Below are 21,239 nucleotides of genomic sequence, written 5' to 3'. Positions count from 1 at the left end.
TTGAAAAATTTTTTTCTGGTATATAATTTACTTAACATGAATCCCCTTTTCATTAGCCTTCAAGGCGTCAGGTTAAATAAGGCAACTTTTGGATATTATTGCAGCACGACAAACTGGAAAAAAAATGAAATGCCTTCAAAACTGTGATGAAATTCAATATGATTTGAAAGTTAACATGGTTTTGGTTTTCAAGGTCCCGAAGTTATATAAACTCCTACTCAGTTTTACTAATCCACAAGATGGAAGCTCAAGCTCCACTTTTCAAATTTGAGTTTAAAAATAAGTTTTATGATTTTTTTCTACACTATAAAAATATCACCTGAAACGACTTGCTCTATCTGCACATTAAATGGCCAATTTTAAGTGGCTCAAAATGCTATAGGAAAATAACAATATCCTCAGGCATTGCAATTGCAAACTCACCCTATAATTAAATCAAAATGAAGGTAGAACACATGTGCTAATTTATGGGGTCAAGTAGGTTTCTTTCATCAAAGTCTTATGTACTTACTGGGAACAGGACAATGGGCACAGTTAGTGTTACTGCCACAAGGACTGCCAGGCGAACCATGAGAAGAGGGATGTCGAATGTATACACTTTGCTGTAGGCATGAAGTAATTCATCTTCAGCTTCTCCTACATCAGGAAGAAGAGAATGAGCCCGCTTGGTGTTGTCAAATCAGCACGGGTCACTTATGGCAACATTTTATAGAGAGAACACAGAACAGAGGAAAAGACCTAGGTCTGGGAATCCAGGCACCTCTGGTCTTGCCTCTGAGCTCATTAGCTATGCAACCTTCATTCAAATAAACCAAGAGGTCCTGAAGCTTATAAAGTTGCAGAAGCTATAATACAAAATAAAGAGCCTCTCAAGCTCATTTACATTGTGATAAATCTATCTTTGCTGTACAGAAGCAATTACAAATCAGACAAAGACTAAGGTGTTCTTGTTGAAGGGGATGAGAGGCCCAAGCCCCATATCTTGTCTTTCCCAGCCTACCACCTCCCTTGCCCCAACCTGTGCAGCCACTCCTGATGCAGTTTACAAAGCCAGTGTGTAAACTCTAGGATGAATGATTGCTACCATTTTTTCAAGCTCAACAACTATGACTCCATCACCACCCTAAAACAGATATTTTTGGACTTTTTCAAGTTTTTGCTTGTCTTATGAAACTCATTAAAATAAGTATAAGTAACATGCAGGGATAAATTAGTATAATCTTTACAGGGTCTCCCAACGGATACTACTCTAAGGTGAAGATGCTGCCCTACTTGAAAACACATTCATTCAGGATTCCAAACACAAATAACAAGGAAATATTTATGGAATCAAATGTAGTTGGATTTCCACCTCAAGATCAGACAAAAAGGAGTGAAAATACCTTCAGTAGTATTGACCTTGACATTCATTATTTCACAACCAGCAAAAAGTTAATGCCCAATCTAAAGCACATGTTTGGTTAATAGTCAAATATTAGTCAAATAGAAAGAAAACCCAAGCAAATGGTGGCCTACTCCTGAATCTCTCCTCCACAATTTGTCATACCTTCAATTCAGTTTACCAAGTCAGTAAGAAAAAAAAAAAATTAAGTTAAAAACCTTAAAACGAGGCTTATACAAAAATATATTTATATTGATACACTGATTCATGTAAACATATGCTACCAGGTCAATATGTGATTCCAAGAAATCTGTATATGTGGCCGCACTTCATGGAAGGAGTACAATCCTATTCCTTTTGTGAACTGTTAAGATGCCAGAGAGGAAATGTTGCAGGCATAATCTAATGTGGCCACAGTCACTTTTTTTTTGGTAGTGCCTTCTCAGATTGAAGGAAATTCTGTCATGTCCTCTTTCTTAGGAAATCATTTGATATAACAAAATAGAATGGATGTGTCAGAAATTTTACCTAAAGTCCCAAGCTCCCAGATTTGATTTGACTGGTAAATAGGAGGCAAGTTGAAACTTGAGGACCTGGCAGTTTCCCTGCCATTTGCTTTGCAGTTAATAATTCCATCAAAGGAGCTTTATCACATGCAAGTGGATTCATTCTCATCACTTCTAGCCTGAGTTGGACTATGGAGTCTAGCCAAAGAAATATCATCTGTCCCTAAAGGAAAATAATTTCATTTGAGGGATATTTTTTATGAAATATGTGTTAATTCACAAATTGTTGTAACTTGTTAGCCAGGCTGAATCAGGCCCCATTTCCTCAGGTCAAGTGACAAAGCTAAAATAGTATATTAATTGAATATGTGTCATCTATAGATCATGCTTATAGAAGGCAATTAAAAAAATCATACCTACCCAGGTCAAGGATCAGCCTAACAATGATTTGCACATAGAGAATGACTTTCACAGAGTGACCTACCATAGAAGGTTAGGTAACCAAAGAGGGCAGCAAGCAGGTACATGACAAGCATCCCCGTGATGGAAATATTTGACACTGTTTGCATTTTTCTCTGGGACCGACTGGAAAAATAAAGAACACCAAGCTTTGTTTTTTAGACTTACAAAAAAAAAATCACTTTTCAAAATTAAAATAATGAATAAAAAAGTGTATCTGTATTGTTCATCGTGAAGACATATTTCTAGTACATAAACTTATAGCTGGTTTAAATTTGTCTTAGAGAGCTAATGAGGATTCATTTCCATTTTTCTTAAACACTACTCCTTCAGTCTTAAAAACAATCATTTCCCTAGAAGAGGAACAGTCTACTTCATGTCAGTCAGTAAGCCTGCCCACTGAATAAGAATGTAATTAACATAAAGATCAAACAGGCTTCTAACATAGAAAGTTTTTGCATTTCATAATGAGATGACTTTAGATGAGGAAAAGAACCTACGAGAGTCAGCAAAGTACTACTGCCAAGAGTCCAGACTACTGGAAATCCTGACATTGTTACCTGAAAAGCTTCTGGAAATCATTCTAGAGGGAACCTGACTGCCAAAGATCAATTGTCAGGCTTCTGGAATAACTGCTACACATGATTTTCAAAGTAAATCAAAGACATCAAAATACTTGAAAGTGTTCTGAAATTTTTTATGAGGTAAATCAGAATTTATAGGGAAAGTTTTGCTATTTAGTGAGAATGAAGACTGAGGTTACTGATGTCTAGATTAAAGAAGTTGAGAATTATTATATAATACCCTTCCTTAAGGGAAAGAGGAAAACAGCTATAATGAGTTCATATCCTTTGTTCCCAAGCAAATACCAACAACTTCAAAGGGAAAAGAATACAAACGAATCACAGACCATCAGCTAGAAGAAACAAGATTTTCTAGCCAGTGACTCTATTGTACAAATAAGACAACAAAGGACAGATATTGGCACATCTCTTGTAACGAATGTGTTCTAGACAAGGCTTAGGTGCTGACTGTAAATGACATCAGTGGCTTATCGAGGCTGCCCCTAACCATAAGTTTTGGTCGTCATGGGTGTTTTCATTTCTAGTCCAGCTGACATCACTTCTTCCTAACAAAATTTAAATTTAAATTCCCAACACCTGCCAAAATTATTACAACCATCGGCGGCTCCTTGTCCACCTGCCATGAACCCCTCCCCCGAACCATTATGGTGGAGAGAAAGGAGAGAAAGAAGCAAATAAGGTAGTGCTGTGGTGGGCTGATTCCCACCTTTCTGATTAAAGCATGTTACTGAGGGTGGATGGAGTACATATTTTCTCTGAAGAGGAAGCTATAAACTGTGTTTCCTCTTAAAGAACCTTGAACATATGAGCAGATTTTCAAAGCAAATTAGAATGCTAAAATGATGGCTGCCTTACTCTTTAAGTTCACTGTAGATGGGAAGGACCTCAGGGTGGCATACAAAAGCAAATGCTAGGATAGGAATTGCATAGGCCGTCTGAAAAACAAAGACAACACCACATGTTTAGCATTCCAACATAGATGGTGATCTCAAGCCATCTCAGTTTATTGAATAAAAACTTAGAAAACACATAACTGTACTCATTAGAAGCCTGGACCTCTCACTTACCCGGGAGTTGAATACAAAGTATTTAGGTTGACACTTGTCATCACTATGAGCTTCATACTCTACTCCACTGTCATGAAGAGAGCCCTTGGCCTGGTTCTCATCCAGCCCCGCAGGATTGCGGTGGGTATAATCCATCATGAAGTTCACATCAGAACTCTCAGAGTTGTTGGGTAACATTACTACATGCATTGGAAGCGTGTTGTTGAATGACAGATTTCCAACACTGTGATCCAAAACAGGTAGAGGGCAGGGTATTTGGAATTTCTTGTAAATCACCTAGACTCCGTCATTAAAAAAGAAAAAAATCAGCTTTTTGAGAAAAAACAATGAAATAAGAATCCATATGTGTGGCTTATGGGGTGGGGTGTGAGGGAGCTCAGTTAGGCAATCCTTTTAGACTAATGGACAAAGTAAACTCCCTCTAACCTCTGTTCTAAGGGAAGAGTTGGAGCTGTGATTGGCAGCTCTGCCTCTTAGAGTTAACAGGACAATATTTTGCATGAATCCTTCCCACCCTCCTTCATGCCCTTCCATGAGAAAGATGATCACTTCCTTATTTCTTCAAACTAAAGTGACATGGGCCTTCAAAACCTTCTTTCCTTCTCCTTTACCTCTTTGGGGAAATGCTTTGTAAATTTTGGCATTCATGATAGTGCAAGAAATTCCCTCTTTTGTCAGGGGCCTGGAGAGGAGGATTTCTTCTTTAATTCCACTGTCCTTGTCCTGTCTTAATGGGTAGAATGTGTAAGAGAGAATGGCTGATTCATGTGAATATGGCTGTAGCATTCTTCTTTCTCTTCTGGGACTCTTCTCTACTGTTCTAAATACCAGATTATTGTCATGTTCCTGCTTGAAGTGTTCCTTTTTATCCAATATATAACCAGTGTACCTAGACCAAACCATTAGTAGTAGCTTTGATGTTCCACCTCAACTATCTTTAAATTGTAGCTGCTCTTTTTTTGTTCTAAATTAGTTTACAAGAAAATCACTTGTGATACAAGAACTATTTCATATTAGTGAAGTGCTTGAACAAAATGAGGACACTAATTTAGGCACAGAAAGAATCTTATGCTAACCAACCTACAAGGGTCATGTCATCACATCACTTACCACACTAACAAAAAACACCATGCAGGTAAGAGAAAATCCACTGGTATAGCCAAGATAACCTAGAAGTTAGAAGAAGCATTTTGGAAGGTGAATATGGCATCTACAATTAGCTTACCTATTTAAATGTGAAATAAAAATAAAAATATTTCCAGCTAGAAAATATCTTTACCTAAATTTTTAAGGAGTGAAAGTGGAAGAATAATTCCAACAGATACAAATATGATGAGGTAGTTGCCATTGAGGTACCATTCTCTAGAAGAGAGAGACAAGTATTTAGAATCAGAAAAGACCAAGTAGAATGAGTCACTTGATGTCACAGAGGGAACATAAGACATACCCAGTATTTTCTTCAAGTCCCATGAATGCTCTGATTACTTCAGGTAGTTCATATTTAATGATAAAGAGGTAGCTTGACATTGCTAAAATGGAAAATGTGACAGCTTAGATGGTGTGGATAGCACTGAAGTCACATGCAAGCAAGTTATGACATTTGGGATAAGTAAGATGAACATCTAATCCCCCAAATGGAAAAAAAACTCACTGTGTATTTGGCACTGCTTCCAAGTTCTCTTCCAAGATAGACATTTGACCCTCTAGCTTTTGTAGGTGGACCTTTGTTAACAGTATCAGGGCTGATTCTGTGTTAAAGCCAGCTCCAAAGTTTACAGTGAAGCTGCAGTTTTAAGGTTCTGCCCTCAGTTATAAATCATCATAGCCCATATTCAGTGTGCCTGTGTTAGTGTCTATAACTTGGGCAGTAGTCTGGCAACAAAAGGCATGGCCAGCTGAGAGATGGCAGAATCAAAGGGCAGATCTGCAGAGTCAATATATCCCCTCTGGTTTTCTGCAGACGGGCATGTATCTAGTCCTCTGGGATCTGTCTGAGGAGCACACAAAGTCTCAGACCACTTATTGTCGGAACCAAAGTCTTCCCGGATTGATAAAAGAATACAAGAGATGACTCCATCTTTGTCAAAGACGTTCCCCACCCCCGCTTCATCTTACTCTCCTTTTGACCAACTAAGGAATTATATAGTGGCAAAATTTCATGAGCATCTAGGTAAGTGATATATGAGTCATTATCTACTCTAGTGAAAGATTTCTTGATGAAATCTACAAGCCCTCTCCCAGAAAAAATGAATATGTATTCATATGCATAACATTACAATTTTCCTGCATCATGCCTTTTTCAAGCCCATCCATTTGGTGAAGGATAACGCTGATTTGTTGACACATGGCCAAAAGATTCAGTTAAAAACAGAACTCACAAATTTTACATGAAAACTTTAAGTGTGTCCTACATCCTTCCAGTGAATTTTTGCTGACAGGCACTTTAAAACACATACTTAAATTTTAAATTAAACTACTGAGTTTAAAAATACTTTCTTCACTTCAAATGAAAGTAACAGTGGTGATAATAATTCCCCACATTGTTTAGTCCTGCACATTACTTCATTTGATCATCTGAAAAACCCTGTGAGTTGACAAGATATATGTTGTTATTCTCATTCCACCGATGGAGATATAAAAACTCCAAGATGTTAAATTGACATGTCCACAAAAACACAGCTTGAAAAGAACGGACTACATCTAAAACAGAAGGGCTGGTGCTTCTTCTCTACTGTCAAAGTGAAACGATTTTTACAATAGCAGATGTATCTTCTGTACACATTATCTGGTTAATCTTTGCAAAGACCTTGGCTAAAGCTAAATCATACAGAGTGTGAACACAGGAGATATTTCTGATTAGCTGGCTTGGTATGGTACCATTCAATGTTAGAGCTATTAATTGCTGATTTTCAGTGATGCCAGTGATGTTAACGTGTTTGATCTTCAAAAATTCAGAATAATCCAGACATTAATCTGTTAATGTGAAAACATCTGCAGTAAATGTTAATTTTTGAGGGGATTGAGAAAATTAAATGTTCTAAATGTAGAGTTGTTAAATACAGAAATACGAGACATTTCTCTTACACCAAATATCAACTAATCAAAGAAAGTAACCAAAGTGAGGGCATTTTTTTCTGGGGTGATGTTATAACATTTCATCTTACTCCCTTAAAGTCACACCTCTTACTTGTGTGCGGCTTGACCCAGACACTGCTTTAGAGTTTATTCCATTATTTAGAAGCATAGTAGTGGCTATACTTTGAACCACAGCTGATGCTGCTGCCACTCAGCTTGTTGAGTTCAGGATTAATTATGCTAATACCTGGTTATTGTTAAATTAGACCAACTATAAGGCAATCCTATGAAAAGATTGATACTTTAAACCTTAATAAGTCTGAGAGTTTGAAACAAATGTAAAGTGGTCTATTTGTTGGGATTTGGGGAGCTAATATGCATATGGCTCCAAACCAGTAAAATGAGACCATTCTGATATTACTGTCAAATTCTACCCAAGATTGTAGTCTTAACATATAAAAAAATTTCCTTAAGCACAAATCATTAAGATATGGCTGAATTTTATTTATCTGCTTACCAAATATCCATTATCAGGGCAAGTATAGTTAGATTACTAAAGAAATTTCTGCATTCCAGAAATCCTCAATAACTCCAGTGAATTTATTTATTAAAATGGGTTGCCTGTTTGCAAGATCTCTGTGCAAGTTTATTTATTGTAGCATTTTTATAACAGTGAAAAATTAGAAACAATCGAACTGTTCCTCAATAAGGATACTGTAAACCAATTATGGCACATTTGTGTAATGGAAACCTCAAAAATCATTAAAAAGAATAACATGCAAATATATTCAAGGCATATTATTAAATTTAAAAAGAAAGCTGAAAATCGGTATCATAAGATGATCCAACACTAACAATACTCAATGTATTTGTTGAATTAGGCATAAGGGAAAACCTATGAGTAGTTATTTCTGAGGGTGACTGACACAAACTTTTCTTGGTAATTTATATATTTGCATAGTGTTTTAGTTTTTCACAATCATCATATATTTGTTTTATAATTTTTTTAAATGCCTATTTAAAAAATAATTCAGGCAACTCCAGAGACATGGATATGGAAGCAGAGAACCAGGGAAGAGAGAAGCATATACAGAACACTTATTATGTGCCATATGTTACCTTGTTTCATCCTCACAATGGCCTTTGTAAGGTAATGTTATACATGAAACAATTAGGCAAAGGAGTAAAGTGATCTTCCCAAGGTCACAGATAGTGACAGAAACAGACTCAAATTCAGGTCCATCAGACTCCAAAAGCTTATTCTCTACTCAAGTGTTTTAAAATATCCTTTAGAAAACAGTTACATACCAGATACATACAAACAGGACCACGAGAGCCCAGAGGAACTAGTATTTAACAGTCTGGAGAAGCAATAGGCCAGGTGAGCAAAGTGAGAGAGAAAATGTTTGTGTGTGTGTGTGTGTGTGTGTGTGTGTGTAGGGTTGGAGGACTTCGAGAGACATTCAAGGGGAGAAAATAGTCTGTGAAAAGAAGGCATGGATGATTTTTAAAAATATTAAAATTATACTGTTAGGGGACTAAATATAATTTGTTATGGTTTGACACAGGACATGTAGGGTATAGATGATGGATAAATTGATAGAGATAGATAGTTAGATGATAGATAGATGATAGATAGATAGATAGATAGATAGATAGATAGATAGATAGATAGATGGATGATAGATGATAGATAGATAATAGATAGATAATAGATAGATAGATAGATAGATAGATAGATAGATAGATAGATAGATAGATAGATAGATAGATATGGGCATTGCTAGGAAAGGTTTAGAAAGATAAGCAGAAGAACTAGACGAAAATCCTGTGTCAGTCCAGTGAATTTAAGTTTTACCTTGAAAATAATGAGGGCATGCTGAAGAATTTTATGCACGACAAAAGTAGAAACAGACTTAAATTTGAGAAAGTTTATCTGGAGAACAAATTAGAGTTTATCTGGGAGCAGGGAAAACTCAAGCCAGGAAGACCAGTTAGAAGACTACTACAATAGTCTGAGCTAAAAATGGTGATCATCTGTGGTCATGTGGATGGACAGAGAGGAGAGATTCAAGAGATAAGTAAGAGATCAAATGAACAGAATTTGGCATTTGATTGGACATGCAGAGTTGGAGAAAAGGAAAGGTTTACGCTAACATCCAGATGTCTGTCCTCAGAAACTGGATGACTGCTGGTGGTATTCACTGAGAAAAGAAAGATCAGAGAAATAGAATAGCAGGTTTAGGGACTGGGTAGGAGGAGAGGGAGTAAGTGTCACTATGTGGGGAGATGGTTGGGACCATGTGCCAGGAAGCAGCCAGCGGGACATCTGAAATATGGGTCTGGATGCTTTCTGAGGGCCAAAGACACAACAGAAACCGTATGAAGCTGGTGGGCAAACACACCAATGAGAGAACACTGTTAAAAATATATATATTTCTAGGTCCTACACTGGAAATGATAATTCAGTGGGAATTATAATAATCCATAGAATCAACAAACCTGGGTTTATAGTGCATCCGATGCCTAGCCAGACTCTTGCCTTAGTAAACTTCTAGAGACTGTCTAGTGGGCTGGCTCAGTGCAGGCTGCATTTCAAGGACCATAGCATTTGGCCATGTTCCCCCAGACACCCACTTTTCAGTTTTGTAAAATGAACTCAATCACATATAGAAAACATCAACCGTTTTGGCAATGACAGAAATAAGCACAAATTCTTCAATTTTTAAGAGCAACAATTCATGTTGTAATAACATTAAAAATCAAGAAAGCTTTTATTTTATATTTTAATTCTAGAATTCAATTGGCAGGGTTTTACATGTTATTTCATTCTTAGATATTGCTGTTTTTAATTAAAGAGGGACACAAATCTATTTAAGAAACTATAGTTTTAAAATTTAAGAACTATAAGTAGCAATTTTTCTGTATCTGAAGTGCCTGTTCATTGCTGTAAGTTTTCTTATTAATTTAACATGCTATAGAAAGTTTGCATGATCCATTGAAAAGTATATCCCCTACCTCCAATGTTCTGCATTGTAATGGAAACAAAAGCTCCAATTTTCCCCGGCCATCCAAATGCCTTTTCTCCTAATTTTTCATAAATCAAAGACCCTACAATCAAAGATAAAATAGCTTTGTTAAAAATATTGTTTTAACGACTAAAATATTTTGTCATATAATTCCACACTGGAGTCTCAAACTTGTAAATAAACATCATATAGAAATTATAAGCCCAAAAGTTGCAACCTCAAAAACCAATAAGCAATATATCAAAATGTGCCCCAAACAAGAATCAATGGCTTTATTTATTTTAACTGCATGTAGCAAATCAAAACAGTTATTTCTATCATATGTCAGAAATTTCTTTTTTTCTATTTGTCTTGAACCTGATTCAGTTGACTTTCCCTCCTGCCTCTCACTTGCCCAAACAACTAAAAGCACTGAGATATTGTATCACTGGGCTCAGAAGAAAATGAAATGTGAAACTGACTACAATCATCCTAAGGTTATGAAGCAACAGACTGAAATACTCTTTTATGAGAATTAAAATAGAATGTGTTGAACTCAAGTGGTAGCATACCTCCTTCCTTTGCTGTTTTTAATAAAAGGTGAACTGAATACAATGATAATATTGCCACAGCAAGCAGCATGATTCTGTAAAGGGAAGAGAGAGTAGGTAATAAAGTTTCTATAATAAATAAAATGTAATTTTGTTAGATGTTACAATAAACGATCACATTCATCTTTTCAATCATAGACTTTCCAAAAGTATGTGGATTTGGGGGAGGCTGAGAAATTCTTTTCAGAACTCTACACATACCCTTTAAAGTCATAGAAATAGAATGTGCTGTATTTTACATGTCCAAATCTACTACCTGAAGTCCCTAACTTTTTTTTTTTTAAATGTTACGCCGTGGTAGAATCTGGTTCACAACTTATATGCTAAGTGTGTAGCAAAATTAGCAAATGCTACATCTACTTACTCAGCACATGGGAATATGTACATCATATTTGCATGATATTCACATCAGCACTTAGAATTAAAGGGCTATTCAATAGTCTGACTAAACCTTAATCTGAAATCTAGGAATCCAAAAGCCAAAGCATGTAGTCTGAGCTGCATTACTGCTGATCCTGTGCATTAGATAACAAAGCACTTTGTAAGCTAGAGGGGCAGGCAGTTGCATATATAATAGAGAAAGCAGAGAAAGCTAAGGATGGGACAGGAAAATTCCTTTTTTTTTTTTTCTTTCAGAGTCACTTCTGGTGTCAGGACCCCCACATGCATGTATAGTTTCTTTATGTTTATACTGATTGGTATTTTTCCAAATCTAAGATTTGGAGTGCAAAAATAAGAATGTTGATAGAAGCATCTACATAATAAATGGAGAAACAATGCCAACTTTTACCTTGAATTCAGAAAAAAATCTTTATCTCTATTTATTTTAAAAAAATACACTTTCCCCACAATTGATCTAATCCTTTGGTAGTTCCCAATGAAATCAGTAGTACAAATGTACATTTGGACCATGAATTATAAATTTTATAACCCCTGTAGCTATATTGTGCTCTTATTTTACATAAAGTATGTCTGCCAGAACTAACCAATGACTTAGTCCTATAATTTTCCATATGCGTTATGAACTTAACCCTTTTTAAGGAATAGTGTAATTCAGATTACATAATTTTGTTCCCTGGAAAAATAATGCACATTCCCTGCATTCTAAACATATACTTTCTCTGACAGAAAATACTAAGAGTAAAACCAATAAAATACTGTGTCACTTGCTATAAATTAAGAGAGAAAGCTTAACCCAGTCTGTGCTACTTAGACACACAAAACACACCCCATCATGTTTAGTGATTTAATTGTTCTGACCAAATTAATCTGCTAAAAAATGAGGCCCTCATTTTAAAAAGTGGAATATTCTTCTCTCATGAAGATGATCTATGACTGTAGGATTGGGTGAAGTTTCTCCTATTTCTATTTATCAGTGATCTATAACTTCCTAATTCATTTTAATGGTATTGTATAATTAATAAGGAAGGGCAGCTTTTTTGTCTTAGAGGTAATGCACACTACAAAAACATACAAATATATGACTATATATATGGCTATTAAAATTCAGATTATTAAAATCCTAGTTTATTTCAAAACATGGCTTACATAAAAGTAAAGTTGATATAAAAACCCATTCAGCTAAAGAATATAATACATAAAACAGTTCAAAGCACTAACACAAGATAAATATTTATAGTCCTGATCCTTAGCCCTCAAATAGCTGTATGATTACTAATCATACGTGATATTCAGAACATAAACAGCACATATTTATGATATAAATGTTGCATTCTTAGACAGTTATTTAACTCTCTAGCATTGCATTTGGGATTAGGATCTGTGTCCACAGTGGTGCCTAACATCAGACTTTATTCTTGTGAAAAATTCCACTGCTGCCAACTATATCTTGGAAAATACCAGGCTGTACATGATGCACATAAACGTCTGTTGTTGTCTGTCATAGACAGTGCAGTATCCACCCAACAGGTCAACTACCAGATGCCGCTATCCTTAGGCAGCATTTGGACAAGTTGGGTGAAAGTGCGTAGGTTTAGGAATAAGGTTTGGTCACTCAACAAATATTTCCTGTACCAGGCACTGCTCTAGATTTGGAGGTAGAGACATTGGTGAGTAGAAACAGACATGGGCTCAACTTTCTAGAGCTTATAGTCTAGCAAGAGAGACAGATATTAACCAAATGATTCAGACAAATGGCACTAAAACATTAAAACTGTGGTGAGTGTATGATGTGGTGATTTGCCCCAGTCATGGAGATCAGGCAGGCAGTATTCAGGTGAGGCTGAACTGACATATGAAGAGTTAACTAGATGAAGAAGATAGAGAAGAGGGTTCCGAGACCATGTGCAAAGGTCCAGTGGTGAGAGGGAATGTGGCATCTTCATGGGATGGAGAGAAGGCAATTGTGCCCAGTGTATCTGTCACACAGGGGCACAGGGAATGGGACATAAGGTAGGCCAGGGCATGCAGGGCCTTAGACTTAGTTGTCTCTTTCCTGAGAGTGAGATAAAATTAGATTTGCTTCGGGGAAAGATCTTTTTGGCTGCTAAACACCAAATTATTTCAAGTATCTACTGAACAACAAAATTCTTCTGGCGAGGCTGCTCCAGCACTTTGGTTGGTTGAGCACATACACTTTCTGCCATTGTGTTAGGGATGGTTGGGTGACCAAGTACCATGAGTAGCCTCCTCTGACTTTTTCCTCAGGTTGCAGTTCTATCTAAAAGCCAGAGGAATTCACTAATATTTCTCAGTTCCTTCATGTTCACAAAGATCAAACTTGAGATTGTTAATTGAAAGAGCCACCAGGTATGCATGGACTTCATCACCAAAGGTAGACATACACATTCACTTACATAAAAAGTATGATCCCTGTGTTGGCCATGGCATAGGACAAGCCCAGGATCCCACTGCCCATGATGGCATTACTTAGGTTGAATGAAGACATTCCAAAGGAAGTGGTTCCGGGATGCTTGAAGAAGAAGGGATGCATTATAAGCAAACATTTGCCAAAGGGCGGACCTTTAGGGGTTATCCTTATTCTCACATTATATTTTCTGCAGATTACAGTCCAAAATTGAAGACTAAGATAAAATTACAGTGAGTAAAGCCATTATTCAAGATCAGTAAAAGCATGTAATTTTCAATGGAATGCAGTGCTTGGTTTTACAAAAGCAGAGGCCTTGGTAAAAATACAAATTACAAGGGGAGTCACATAAAGAAGGGAAAACATGTATGATTGCAGATTACCTTTGGGTTAGAATGATTTCCCCCCAAAACACAGAAATTTCATAAATGATTTATGCAGCCATATGGCGAACAGGAAAAAACAAGCCCTTATTCCAGTAAGGGCCTGAATAAACAGAGAATGTGCTGATCAAGGCTTGGAAAATTTCAGTCACATTGTTTTCCCACAGAGACCTAGGTAGATCAGACACCGTCAGTCCTGTTTATTGCCTGAAAACATAGATTCACTTACATGTTCATCACCGTAATCTGCCAGCTTCTTTTTCCCCAAAAATCCATTTGTCAGGAATTTCTGACTTTCAGCGTCTTCGTTAGCAAATTGACTGAACAACACACACACACACACAAATAAGAAAGTGAAAAGATCTATCTATATGCTCTGAATCATTTGTATGTTTCAGGTGGTCTAAGTAATCAGAGGAGGAAAAATTAGATGCCCGAATTCATTTTTCTTTTCCTCCTTCACACTAGTGGTCATTCCAGACCAACAACTGAACTCCATTAACAACTATATTTTGGGATGGAATAAGGATGTTATGAAGGAAGGAAATATTATTAAAAAATTGTTTATACCACATTTCTTCTTTCTCACATCAGCTATGCAAGAGACTAACTACAACTAATTGTGTTCCCATTTAGAGCCCTCCCAAAGAAAGAGTATAGGGTTATGTCAGAGTTTTCTGAACTACTACCACACTATAATCAGATGATTTTATTAATTCAACAAATATTTATTAAATGCTTAGGCACTGTGATGCTCAAAATATTCCTACAGGGAACTGTGGCTCAGAAAGGTGAAGCAGCAGGCCCATACCCTCCCATACCCAGAGGGAGACCCCATTCTCCCTCCGGCACCAAGCGGTCCCAGGCAGGGCCCTATAGCTGGTATTTTCCTTTTTTTCTCTTTTTGGTACAATCATTTATACATATATCTCTTATTGGAAAGTAATTCAGTGGTAGCTCTGTGTTGTGTTGGTTGTTTCTGTGTGTGCATATGTATTTTAATTCCTCTCAAAATGTGCATGGATTATTAACAGATAATGAATGAAACCAAGGAAATTATGAAAGCAATTCAATGAATTGGCAGAAGAGTTGAGAGGGAAAGAAAACTTTAATATGTCACTATCCACAGAACATTGTGATTGTGGTTTTCTTGGACACAGGCTAGAAGTTGTACAACTTGGTCACAGAGCTGTGCTGGTCAGCTCCTGCAGTTACGCGCCAGGGCTTTTGAAGCTACGGACCTAGGACCAGCCATATTTCCAAGAGGCTCAATTAATAAGGCCTGCTGCTGCCATTGCATTTTTATATTGCAAAATGTCACAGACTTTTTAGTTGTTTTTATATAAAATGCTAAACTATGTATGATTTTAAAAGTGCTTTCAAATTGATGGGTTGAAAATTTTAGGACATTTCCTACATGAAAAGAAAGATAAAATAATTAAAGATTGTTCTATTAATATAATCCTAGAGGCCAGGCATAGTGGCTCATGCCTATAATCCCAGCACTTTGGGAGGCCAAGGCGGGTGGATAACCTGAGGTCAGGAGTTCGAGACCAGCCTGGCCACCATGGTGAAACTTCATCTCTACTAGAAATACAAAAAGTTAGCCAGGTGTGGTGGCAGGCGCCTGTAATCCCAGCTGCTCAGGAGGCTGAAGCAGGAAAATCGCTTGAACCTGGGAGGTGGAGGTTGCAGTGAGCCGAGATCGCACCATTGCACTCCAGCATGGGCCACAAGAGTGAAACTCTGTCTCAATAAATAAATAAATAAATAAATAAACCTTAGAAATAAGATAGAAAAAAATTATTCTACGAGACCTGTACAAACTATTTTTTATAACAGAAACTAATCCTGAAAATAACCTGGAGACGAAAGAGGATGGTGGGGTTACTTTTTGAGAACAAAAAACAGTATGAGATGTAGATAGAAACAGCAGACAAAATCACAAAGTTTTATGTGCTTTTCTGGAACTCAAGGCATAAATAGCTCTGAGTACACAAGTTAAGAATATTTCCTGGCCTTCTCCCCATATTTCTCATAGAAAGCACAATGCCCTCAGTTGTTGCATCCTTCCATTTCCATACACGCCCCCCCCCCACTCTTTTGTGGTTTACATTAATGGTCTGTAATTAATGTACCTGCTATGTGAAGACTGGTACCTAATGTTCACAGTTGGAGACTGAAATGACAGGATAAAATGAAGCCTAAAATGGGCCTGAGGACTATAAAAACAAAAGTACCACCTAGAATTTAAACTCTGGAATGTCCAACACTCTTTATTTTAATCAATAAACTAAAATCTGTATTCCATGAGTAGTTTTTAAAATTGAGAATTTGAAAGTAAACAGATTTTCTTTCTTTGAGGCATTTGCATGTTCTTATTTCGGCATGAGATGAGTTGTAGTCACTAAACATGCCAAGATTGTATAAAATAGATGAGAAATGTCCCCAGTATGTTAAATGTTTTGATACCAAACCCAGCATGTATTGAAAACGCAAGTATAATGATCACAAATAAATACATTATGTTGAATTTCTCAAAAATTTCCATTTAAGGGTTCAATCCAAACCACACATAGATAAAACCCATCTCTTTAAACTGATTTTTAAAACTGCAAAATGATTACCTATGTTTAAGCTAGGAGATAAAAGGTAAGTCACTGTGAGTGGTTCGGAACACATTGCATGAAGCTTAACAAAAGCATTCATGCTCTTTCCATTCTGGCTTTTGAGGATCAAGTGGAATGACGCTATGACAGTTCTTAGGAGGGTGTCCCCTTCAGCTCTGTCAACCTCGGCAGAGCTCATATTTGTGTACATCCCTCTCAGAAACAAGCATCCTCAGGTTTGAATCAATTTACTGAGGGTAATGCAGTGAAGGAGAAGTAATAAAAAAGTATTGGATGTCATCTGTATTCTGGGCACCCATCTCATCCTTGAAAAGTAGCTGTTGGTTTGCCATTTTACATTTTCCACTGAAGCTCAAAGAGGACAAAGAGCTTCTCTAAAGTCAGGCAACTACTTGCAGACTCCAAAGCCCTATCTTCTACCACCCTAGTGTTTCCTCAAGGGTCACCTGATTTAGAAAATGCCATAATTTACATCTCAGTGGCCTCCCTAGTCCAACATCCCTAAAGTTCATTGCACTGAGCTATCTGAAGGAAGAACAGTGCTTTCTCCTGATGGATTTTTCTGGGTGTTGTGGATAAAATGAGAAGTCTTTGTTTGAGCATAATATTCTCTATTTCAGGCCTAGATTTGGTCAAAAATTCCCCTCTGAGCATCCTGAATCATGTACAACTCAATATAACATTTTGTGGGAAATCAATTGACTTATCATATAACTATTGTGCACTTACTATGCACCAGACAATGTGGCAGGTGGTGGAACCACAGAGGCCATTAACCTGTAGTAGTGATGTAATTAACATCTGCACAAGGAGAGGGTACACAAAGGAGGGGCGGTCACTTCTACGTGGGGGAGTAGAGTAATTTGGAAAAGGCTGCATAGGAGACCTAACGTTGAGCTGATTCTTGAAGGACAAGAGGCGTCAACACGGAGAAAGGGGGAGCAGGTGACTGATTCCAGGCAGTTGGAGCAGAATGAGTGAAGGCAACAAGTAACAGATAACGAGAGGGCAAAAAACAGGACAGGAGCAGCAGGTCAAGAACAGATCACAAAGGACCTTATGTGCCCAGCAGTGTGTAATCTACTTTCTCTTATTGCTATTGGAGAGGTGCAGAAGGGCTTTATCTAAGGATGGAAATTGATTCAATTTGCAATTGTAAGAGATTACTCTTGCAGGAGGGTAGAGGGCTAGACAGAGGAGAGCAAAATGTAAGACAGGGAGACAAATCAGGACTCTCCCTATCTCGCATTTAATGCAGGCCTAAGGTAAGACCACAGTAGAATGGGTACAGAAAAGTGGGTGTATTTGAAGCATTAATAAGGTCAAACCAACTGGGTATGACTGACCATTGGCTATGTGGGTCAAAGTTTACACCTAGGGGCTTTTGAGTGAGTTGCTAGATGACAGCAGTGATTTTCACTACGATGGGGATTACTAGAGGAGGAGCTGGTTTTGAAGAGAAAGATAGGAGTTCAATATTAGACATTACAGGTTTAACTTTATAAATGAGGCAATTCAGACACAGTAGTGGTCCAGTAGAGATGTGTAGTAGACAGCCAGATATAATGATCTGAAATATTCAGTAGAGAAATTTAACAGGCTGGGGATATGGCATATATTCAGTTGGTGAGGCCATAATAGTTGTGAGTGAGCTTGCCCAGAGGATACTTTTAGAGAGAAAAGAATCCCTACAGAAACCAGGAGGTGTAGCAACAAAGAGGAATCTGAGAAAGGTAAGAGGAGCAAGAGGCTAATATAATTAAAATTATTACACATTATTAATAGAGACAAGGACATTGTAACCTCAATTCTAAATAGTCACAAAATAGATTGACATTATCAGTGTATTTCAGGACCAGGGAATTGATGTGCTAGCATCAATATCATTGTTATCTCAAATTTACCTGTAATAAATCCAATTCGTCCCATCAAGACCCTTGTTTTCCATGTCCACATCTTGTCTTATTTTTCCATGGAACCTAGTAATTTTTAACCCCATACCTGCTCATTGCTGCCTTTTCTGAATTTCCTATCCTGATGTAGCTATCTGGAACACTCTCTCCGCTGCTGCTCTCATCATCTGGTTCGATGTTGACATTTCTCAGTTCCATGGGATCCATTTGAGCTGTCAGCGCTTTCTTGTCCACACACAAGCCCCTTCAGTGTAAATAATATACTGTACGTTCAGCTTAAGGTTCTTCCACTTTGTGTTGATGTTCAGAACACTCTGTTCTGCAAACAGAACACAACATACATCATTATAATTTTATTTAAATGAAATAAGTGAATATGAATCATCTACATTTTGTATGCTCTCTGTAAAAGGGAGGAAGGAAGGTAACTCCTGAAAATTTTACGTAAGCAAATCCTGAAAGGTTCCTTTACCCAATACAAGAAAGAAAAAATGGAAGAGAAGAAAGGAAATTACTAATAATTGCTAAATTAGCAGATATTTATAGAGTGTCTATGTGTAATGAAAATGGCAGGTCTTACTAGTCACTATAGAAAAAAAAATCTTAAGACATGGCAGCAGTCTTCAAGGAAATTTAGGTATTTGTGAGTGGGATGCATGTTTTAAAAGAAAGGAAGACAAAAGTAAATTCTTGACAAAGGAAGGTCTGCCAAGGCAGAATCTACCAGTGTCTCTACTAGCAATAACTAGAAAGAAAATTACTGCTTTAATTTAATTGGACAGAAAAGAATTAACACCAGCAAATGCTTGATAATATGCAACATAGGTGAGGATCAAGTTTAGGAAGTCACTTTCTAGGCACTTGGATCTTGAAACCAAAGTTAAGAACAGTAACAAAAGGAAGTTCAGATTTACCTCTGGGTCAGCATCAGTCATCATCTATGTCAAATTAAAATGTATTTTAACAGCAAAGAGATCTAGATTTTAGGCTCTGCTCTGCCTTTAATTCATTGGATCTCAGCATAAGTCATTTAACATTTGGGGACCTCATTTTCCTCAACTGTAAAGTGAAAAGGGGTGGACTGGCATTGTGTTTTTGAAAAATGCCCTGAATCTACTATATGTTGTTGATATAATTTCTTCTGAAATTCTTACCGTTAGATTCATTCAGTTATCATTGAACCATTATATTAGGAGAAACACTATCACTCTTGAAAGGTGTGGTCCTGAAATGTGCAATACCCATTTGATAAGGAAATCTTGAGCAGAGAAACTAACATAAAAATTACTCCAGAAGTCACAAAATCTGCAATTCCTCTGACAAACAGAAACTACCACATGGGAATACCTCCACAACCCAGTGCCATGGCAGCACTTTTTTGGAAGATAACTCATACCTGGGAAAAGTTCACATCCTCAAATTACAAAACATATAAAACACACATGGAAACTCACTAGTAAGAGTGCCGGTAGGCGCAAGAAATGATAAAATTCACATATAAGGAACTACAAATAACAAAGCAATTTAAAAGGGACTTTTACATTATTATAATGAAAAGTAAAAGAAAACATTCAAAATAAGAGAATAACTTTCACAGAATAAAAACATAAAGGAATATAAAAGGAGAACAGGCTAGTTGGAAAAAGAGTCAAAAAAGGAATTCTAAAAAAAAAAAGAAAAAATAGAATCATTGAAATAAAAAAAAAAAACTCAGCTGAAGGAAGAGTCATAAAATTGAAAGATGTGTGGAAATCACTCAAATTATAGCACGAAGAGATTAAAAAATGGAAAATACAAACAAGAAGTTAAGAGGAATGGGGGAAATAAGAATTACAAGTTCAAACACATACTAATAGTCATTCCAATATAGACAATTGTAAGACTAGGGTGAGACAAAACAGAAAGAGATAATGGCAGAGAATTGTCCAGAAATAAAGAAAGCAGTTCTCAGGATTTAAAAAAATAGCACACAGTGTTTTAAGCAGGAGGAACAAAAATGAATCTATTATTAATATAAGGCAGCCTAAGTGTATGTACATGAAAGATCTAAAGAAACAGGTTAGGCCGGGCGCGGTGGCTCAAGCCTGTAATCCCAGCACTTTGGGAGGCCGAGACGGGTGGATCACGAGGTCAGAAGATCGAGACCATCCTGGCTAACACGGTGAAACCCCGTCTCTACTAAAAAATACAAAAAACTAGCCGGGCGAGGTGGCGGGCGCCTGTAGTCCCAGCTACTCGGGAGGCTGAGGCAGGAGAATGGCGTGAACCCGGGAGGCGGAGCTTGCAGTGAGCTGAGATCCGGCCACTGCACTCCAGCCTGGGCGACAGAGCAAGACTCCGTCTCAAAAAAAAAAAAAAAAAAAAAAGAAGAAGAAACAGGTTAAAAGCTAAGAGAGAATAGAAGTAAGACTTGCATATGGTTAAGTGAAAAAAAAAAAAAGAAACTCACTAAATGAGTACAAAGGTTTCTCTCACTCTTCACACACCACCAGTCTCACTTCCCAGCAGCAACCACTGTTGATAGTTTCTGCTTTTAACTTGTCATTTAAAATGAGCCATTCTAGATCTAAATAATTCACTAAAGCTTTTTAGACTTGGTTTGCTGATTTTAGACTGCTTACCTACAAAAAATAAGGATATTAGCATACTTTTTCTTTTCTTCCTTCCCCTACACTCATAATTATTTTAGTTAATAACATGCTTTTACAATTTGAAGATCATAATATTTTCATCTTGTTCTGTGAAACAAATGTGTCATAACTTGCTTGTAGGTTGTTTCTAAACATGTAAAACCA

The 21,239-nt window shown here is 37.0% G+C and overlaps 1 protein-coding gene and 1 long non-coding RNA gene across 5 annotated transcripts in view; one reads left to right on the top strand and one right to left on the bottom strand.

Moving 5' to 3' along the window:
* The window catches only part of LOC105470084 (solute carrier family 38 member 4), a 68,230-nt gene that overhangs the window by 10,136 nt on the left and 36,855 nt on the right, over window positions 1–21,239 (bottom strand). For all 4 annotated transcript variants that reach the window (XM_011721823.3, XM_011721824.3, XM_011721822.2 and 1 more), the window contains exons 2-13: window positions 18,533–18,763; window positions 14,131–14,221; window positions 13,508–13,623; window positions 10,653–10,726; window positions 10,091–10,183; window positions 5,445–5,526; window positions 5,277–5,359; window positions 5,108–5,166; window positions 3,998–4,273; window positions 3,786–3,865; window positions 2,372–2,472; window positions 512–636 (exon numbers count right to left, since the gene is read on the bottom strand). In XM_011721823.3, the coding sequence (XP_011720125.1) occupies window positions 512–636; window positions 2,372–2,472; window positions 3,786–3,865; window positions 3,998–4,273; window positions 5,108–5,166; window positions 5,277–5,359; window positions 5,445–5,526; window positions 10,091–10,183; window positions 10,653–10,726; window positions 13,508–13,623; window positions 14,131–14,221; window positions 18,533–18,651 (1,299 nt within the window). In that variant the 5' untranslated portion in view covers window positions 18,652–18,763. The remainder of the gene's footprint in view (window positions 1–511; window positions 637–2,371; window positions 2,473–3,785; window positions 3,866–3,997; window positions 4,274–5,107; window positions 5,167–5,276; window positions 5,360–5,444; window positions 5,527–10,090; window positions 10,184–10,652; window positions 10,727–13,507; window positions 13,624–14,130; window positions 14,222–18,532; window positions 18,764–21,239) is intronic.
* Window positions 7,394–10,726, top strand: LOC139356783 (uncharacterized). The gene is made up of 2 exons (XR_011609212.1): window positions 7,394–8,453; window positions 10,468–10,726. It is a non-coding gene; the product is annotated as an uncharacterized lncRNA (long non-coding RNA).

This window comes from Macaca nemestrina, chromosome 10 (assembly GCF_043159975.1).
Source record: "Macaca nemestrina isolate mMacNem1 chromosome 10, mMacNem.hap1, whole genome shotgun sequence".
Lineage (NCBI taxonomy): Eukaryota > Metazoa > Chordata > Mammalia > Primates > Cercopithecidae > Macaca > Macaca nemestrina.
Note: the sequence above shows the minus strand (reverse complement) of the source record. Positions and strands in the feature narration are given on the sequence as shown.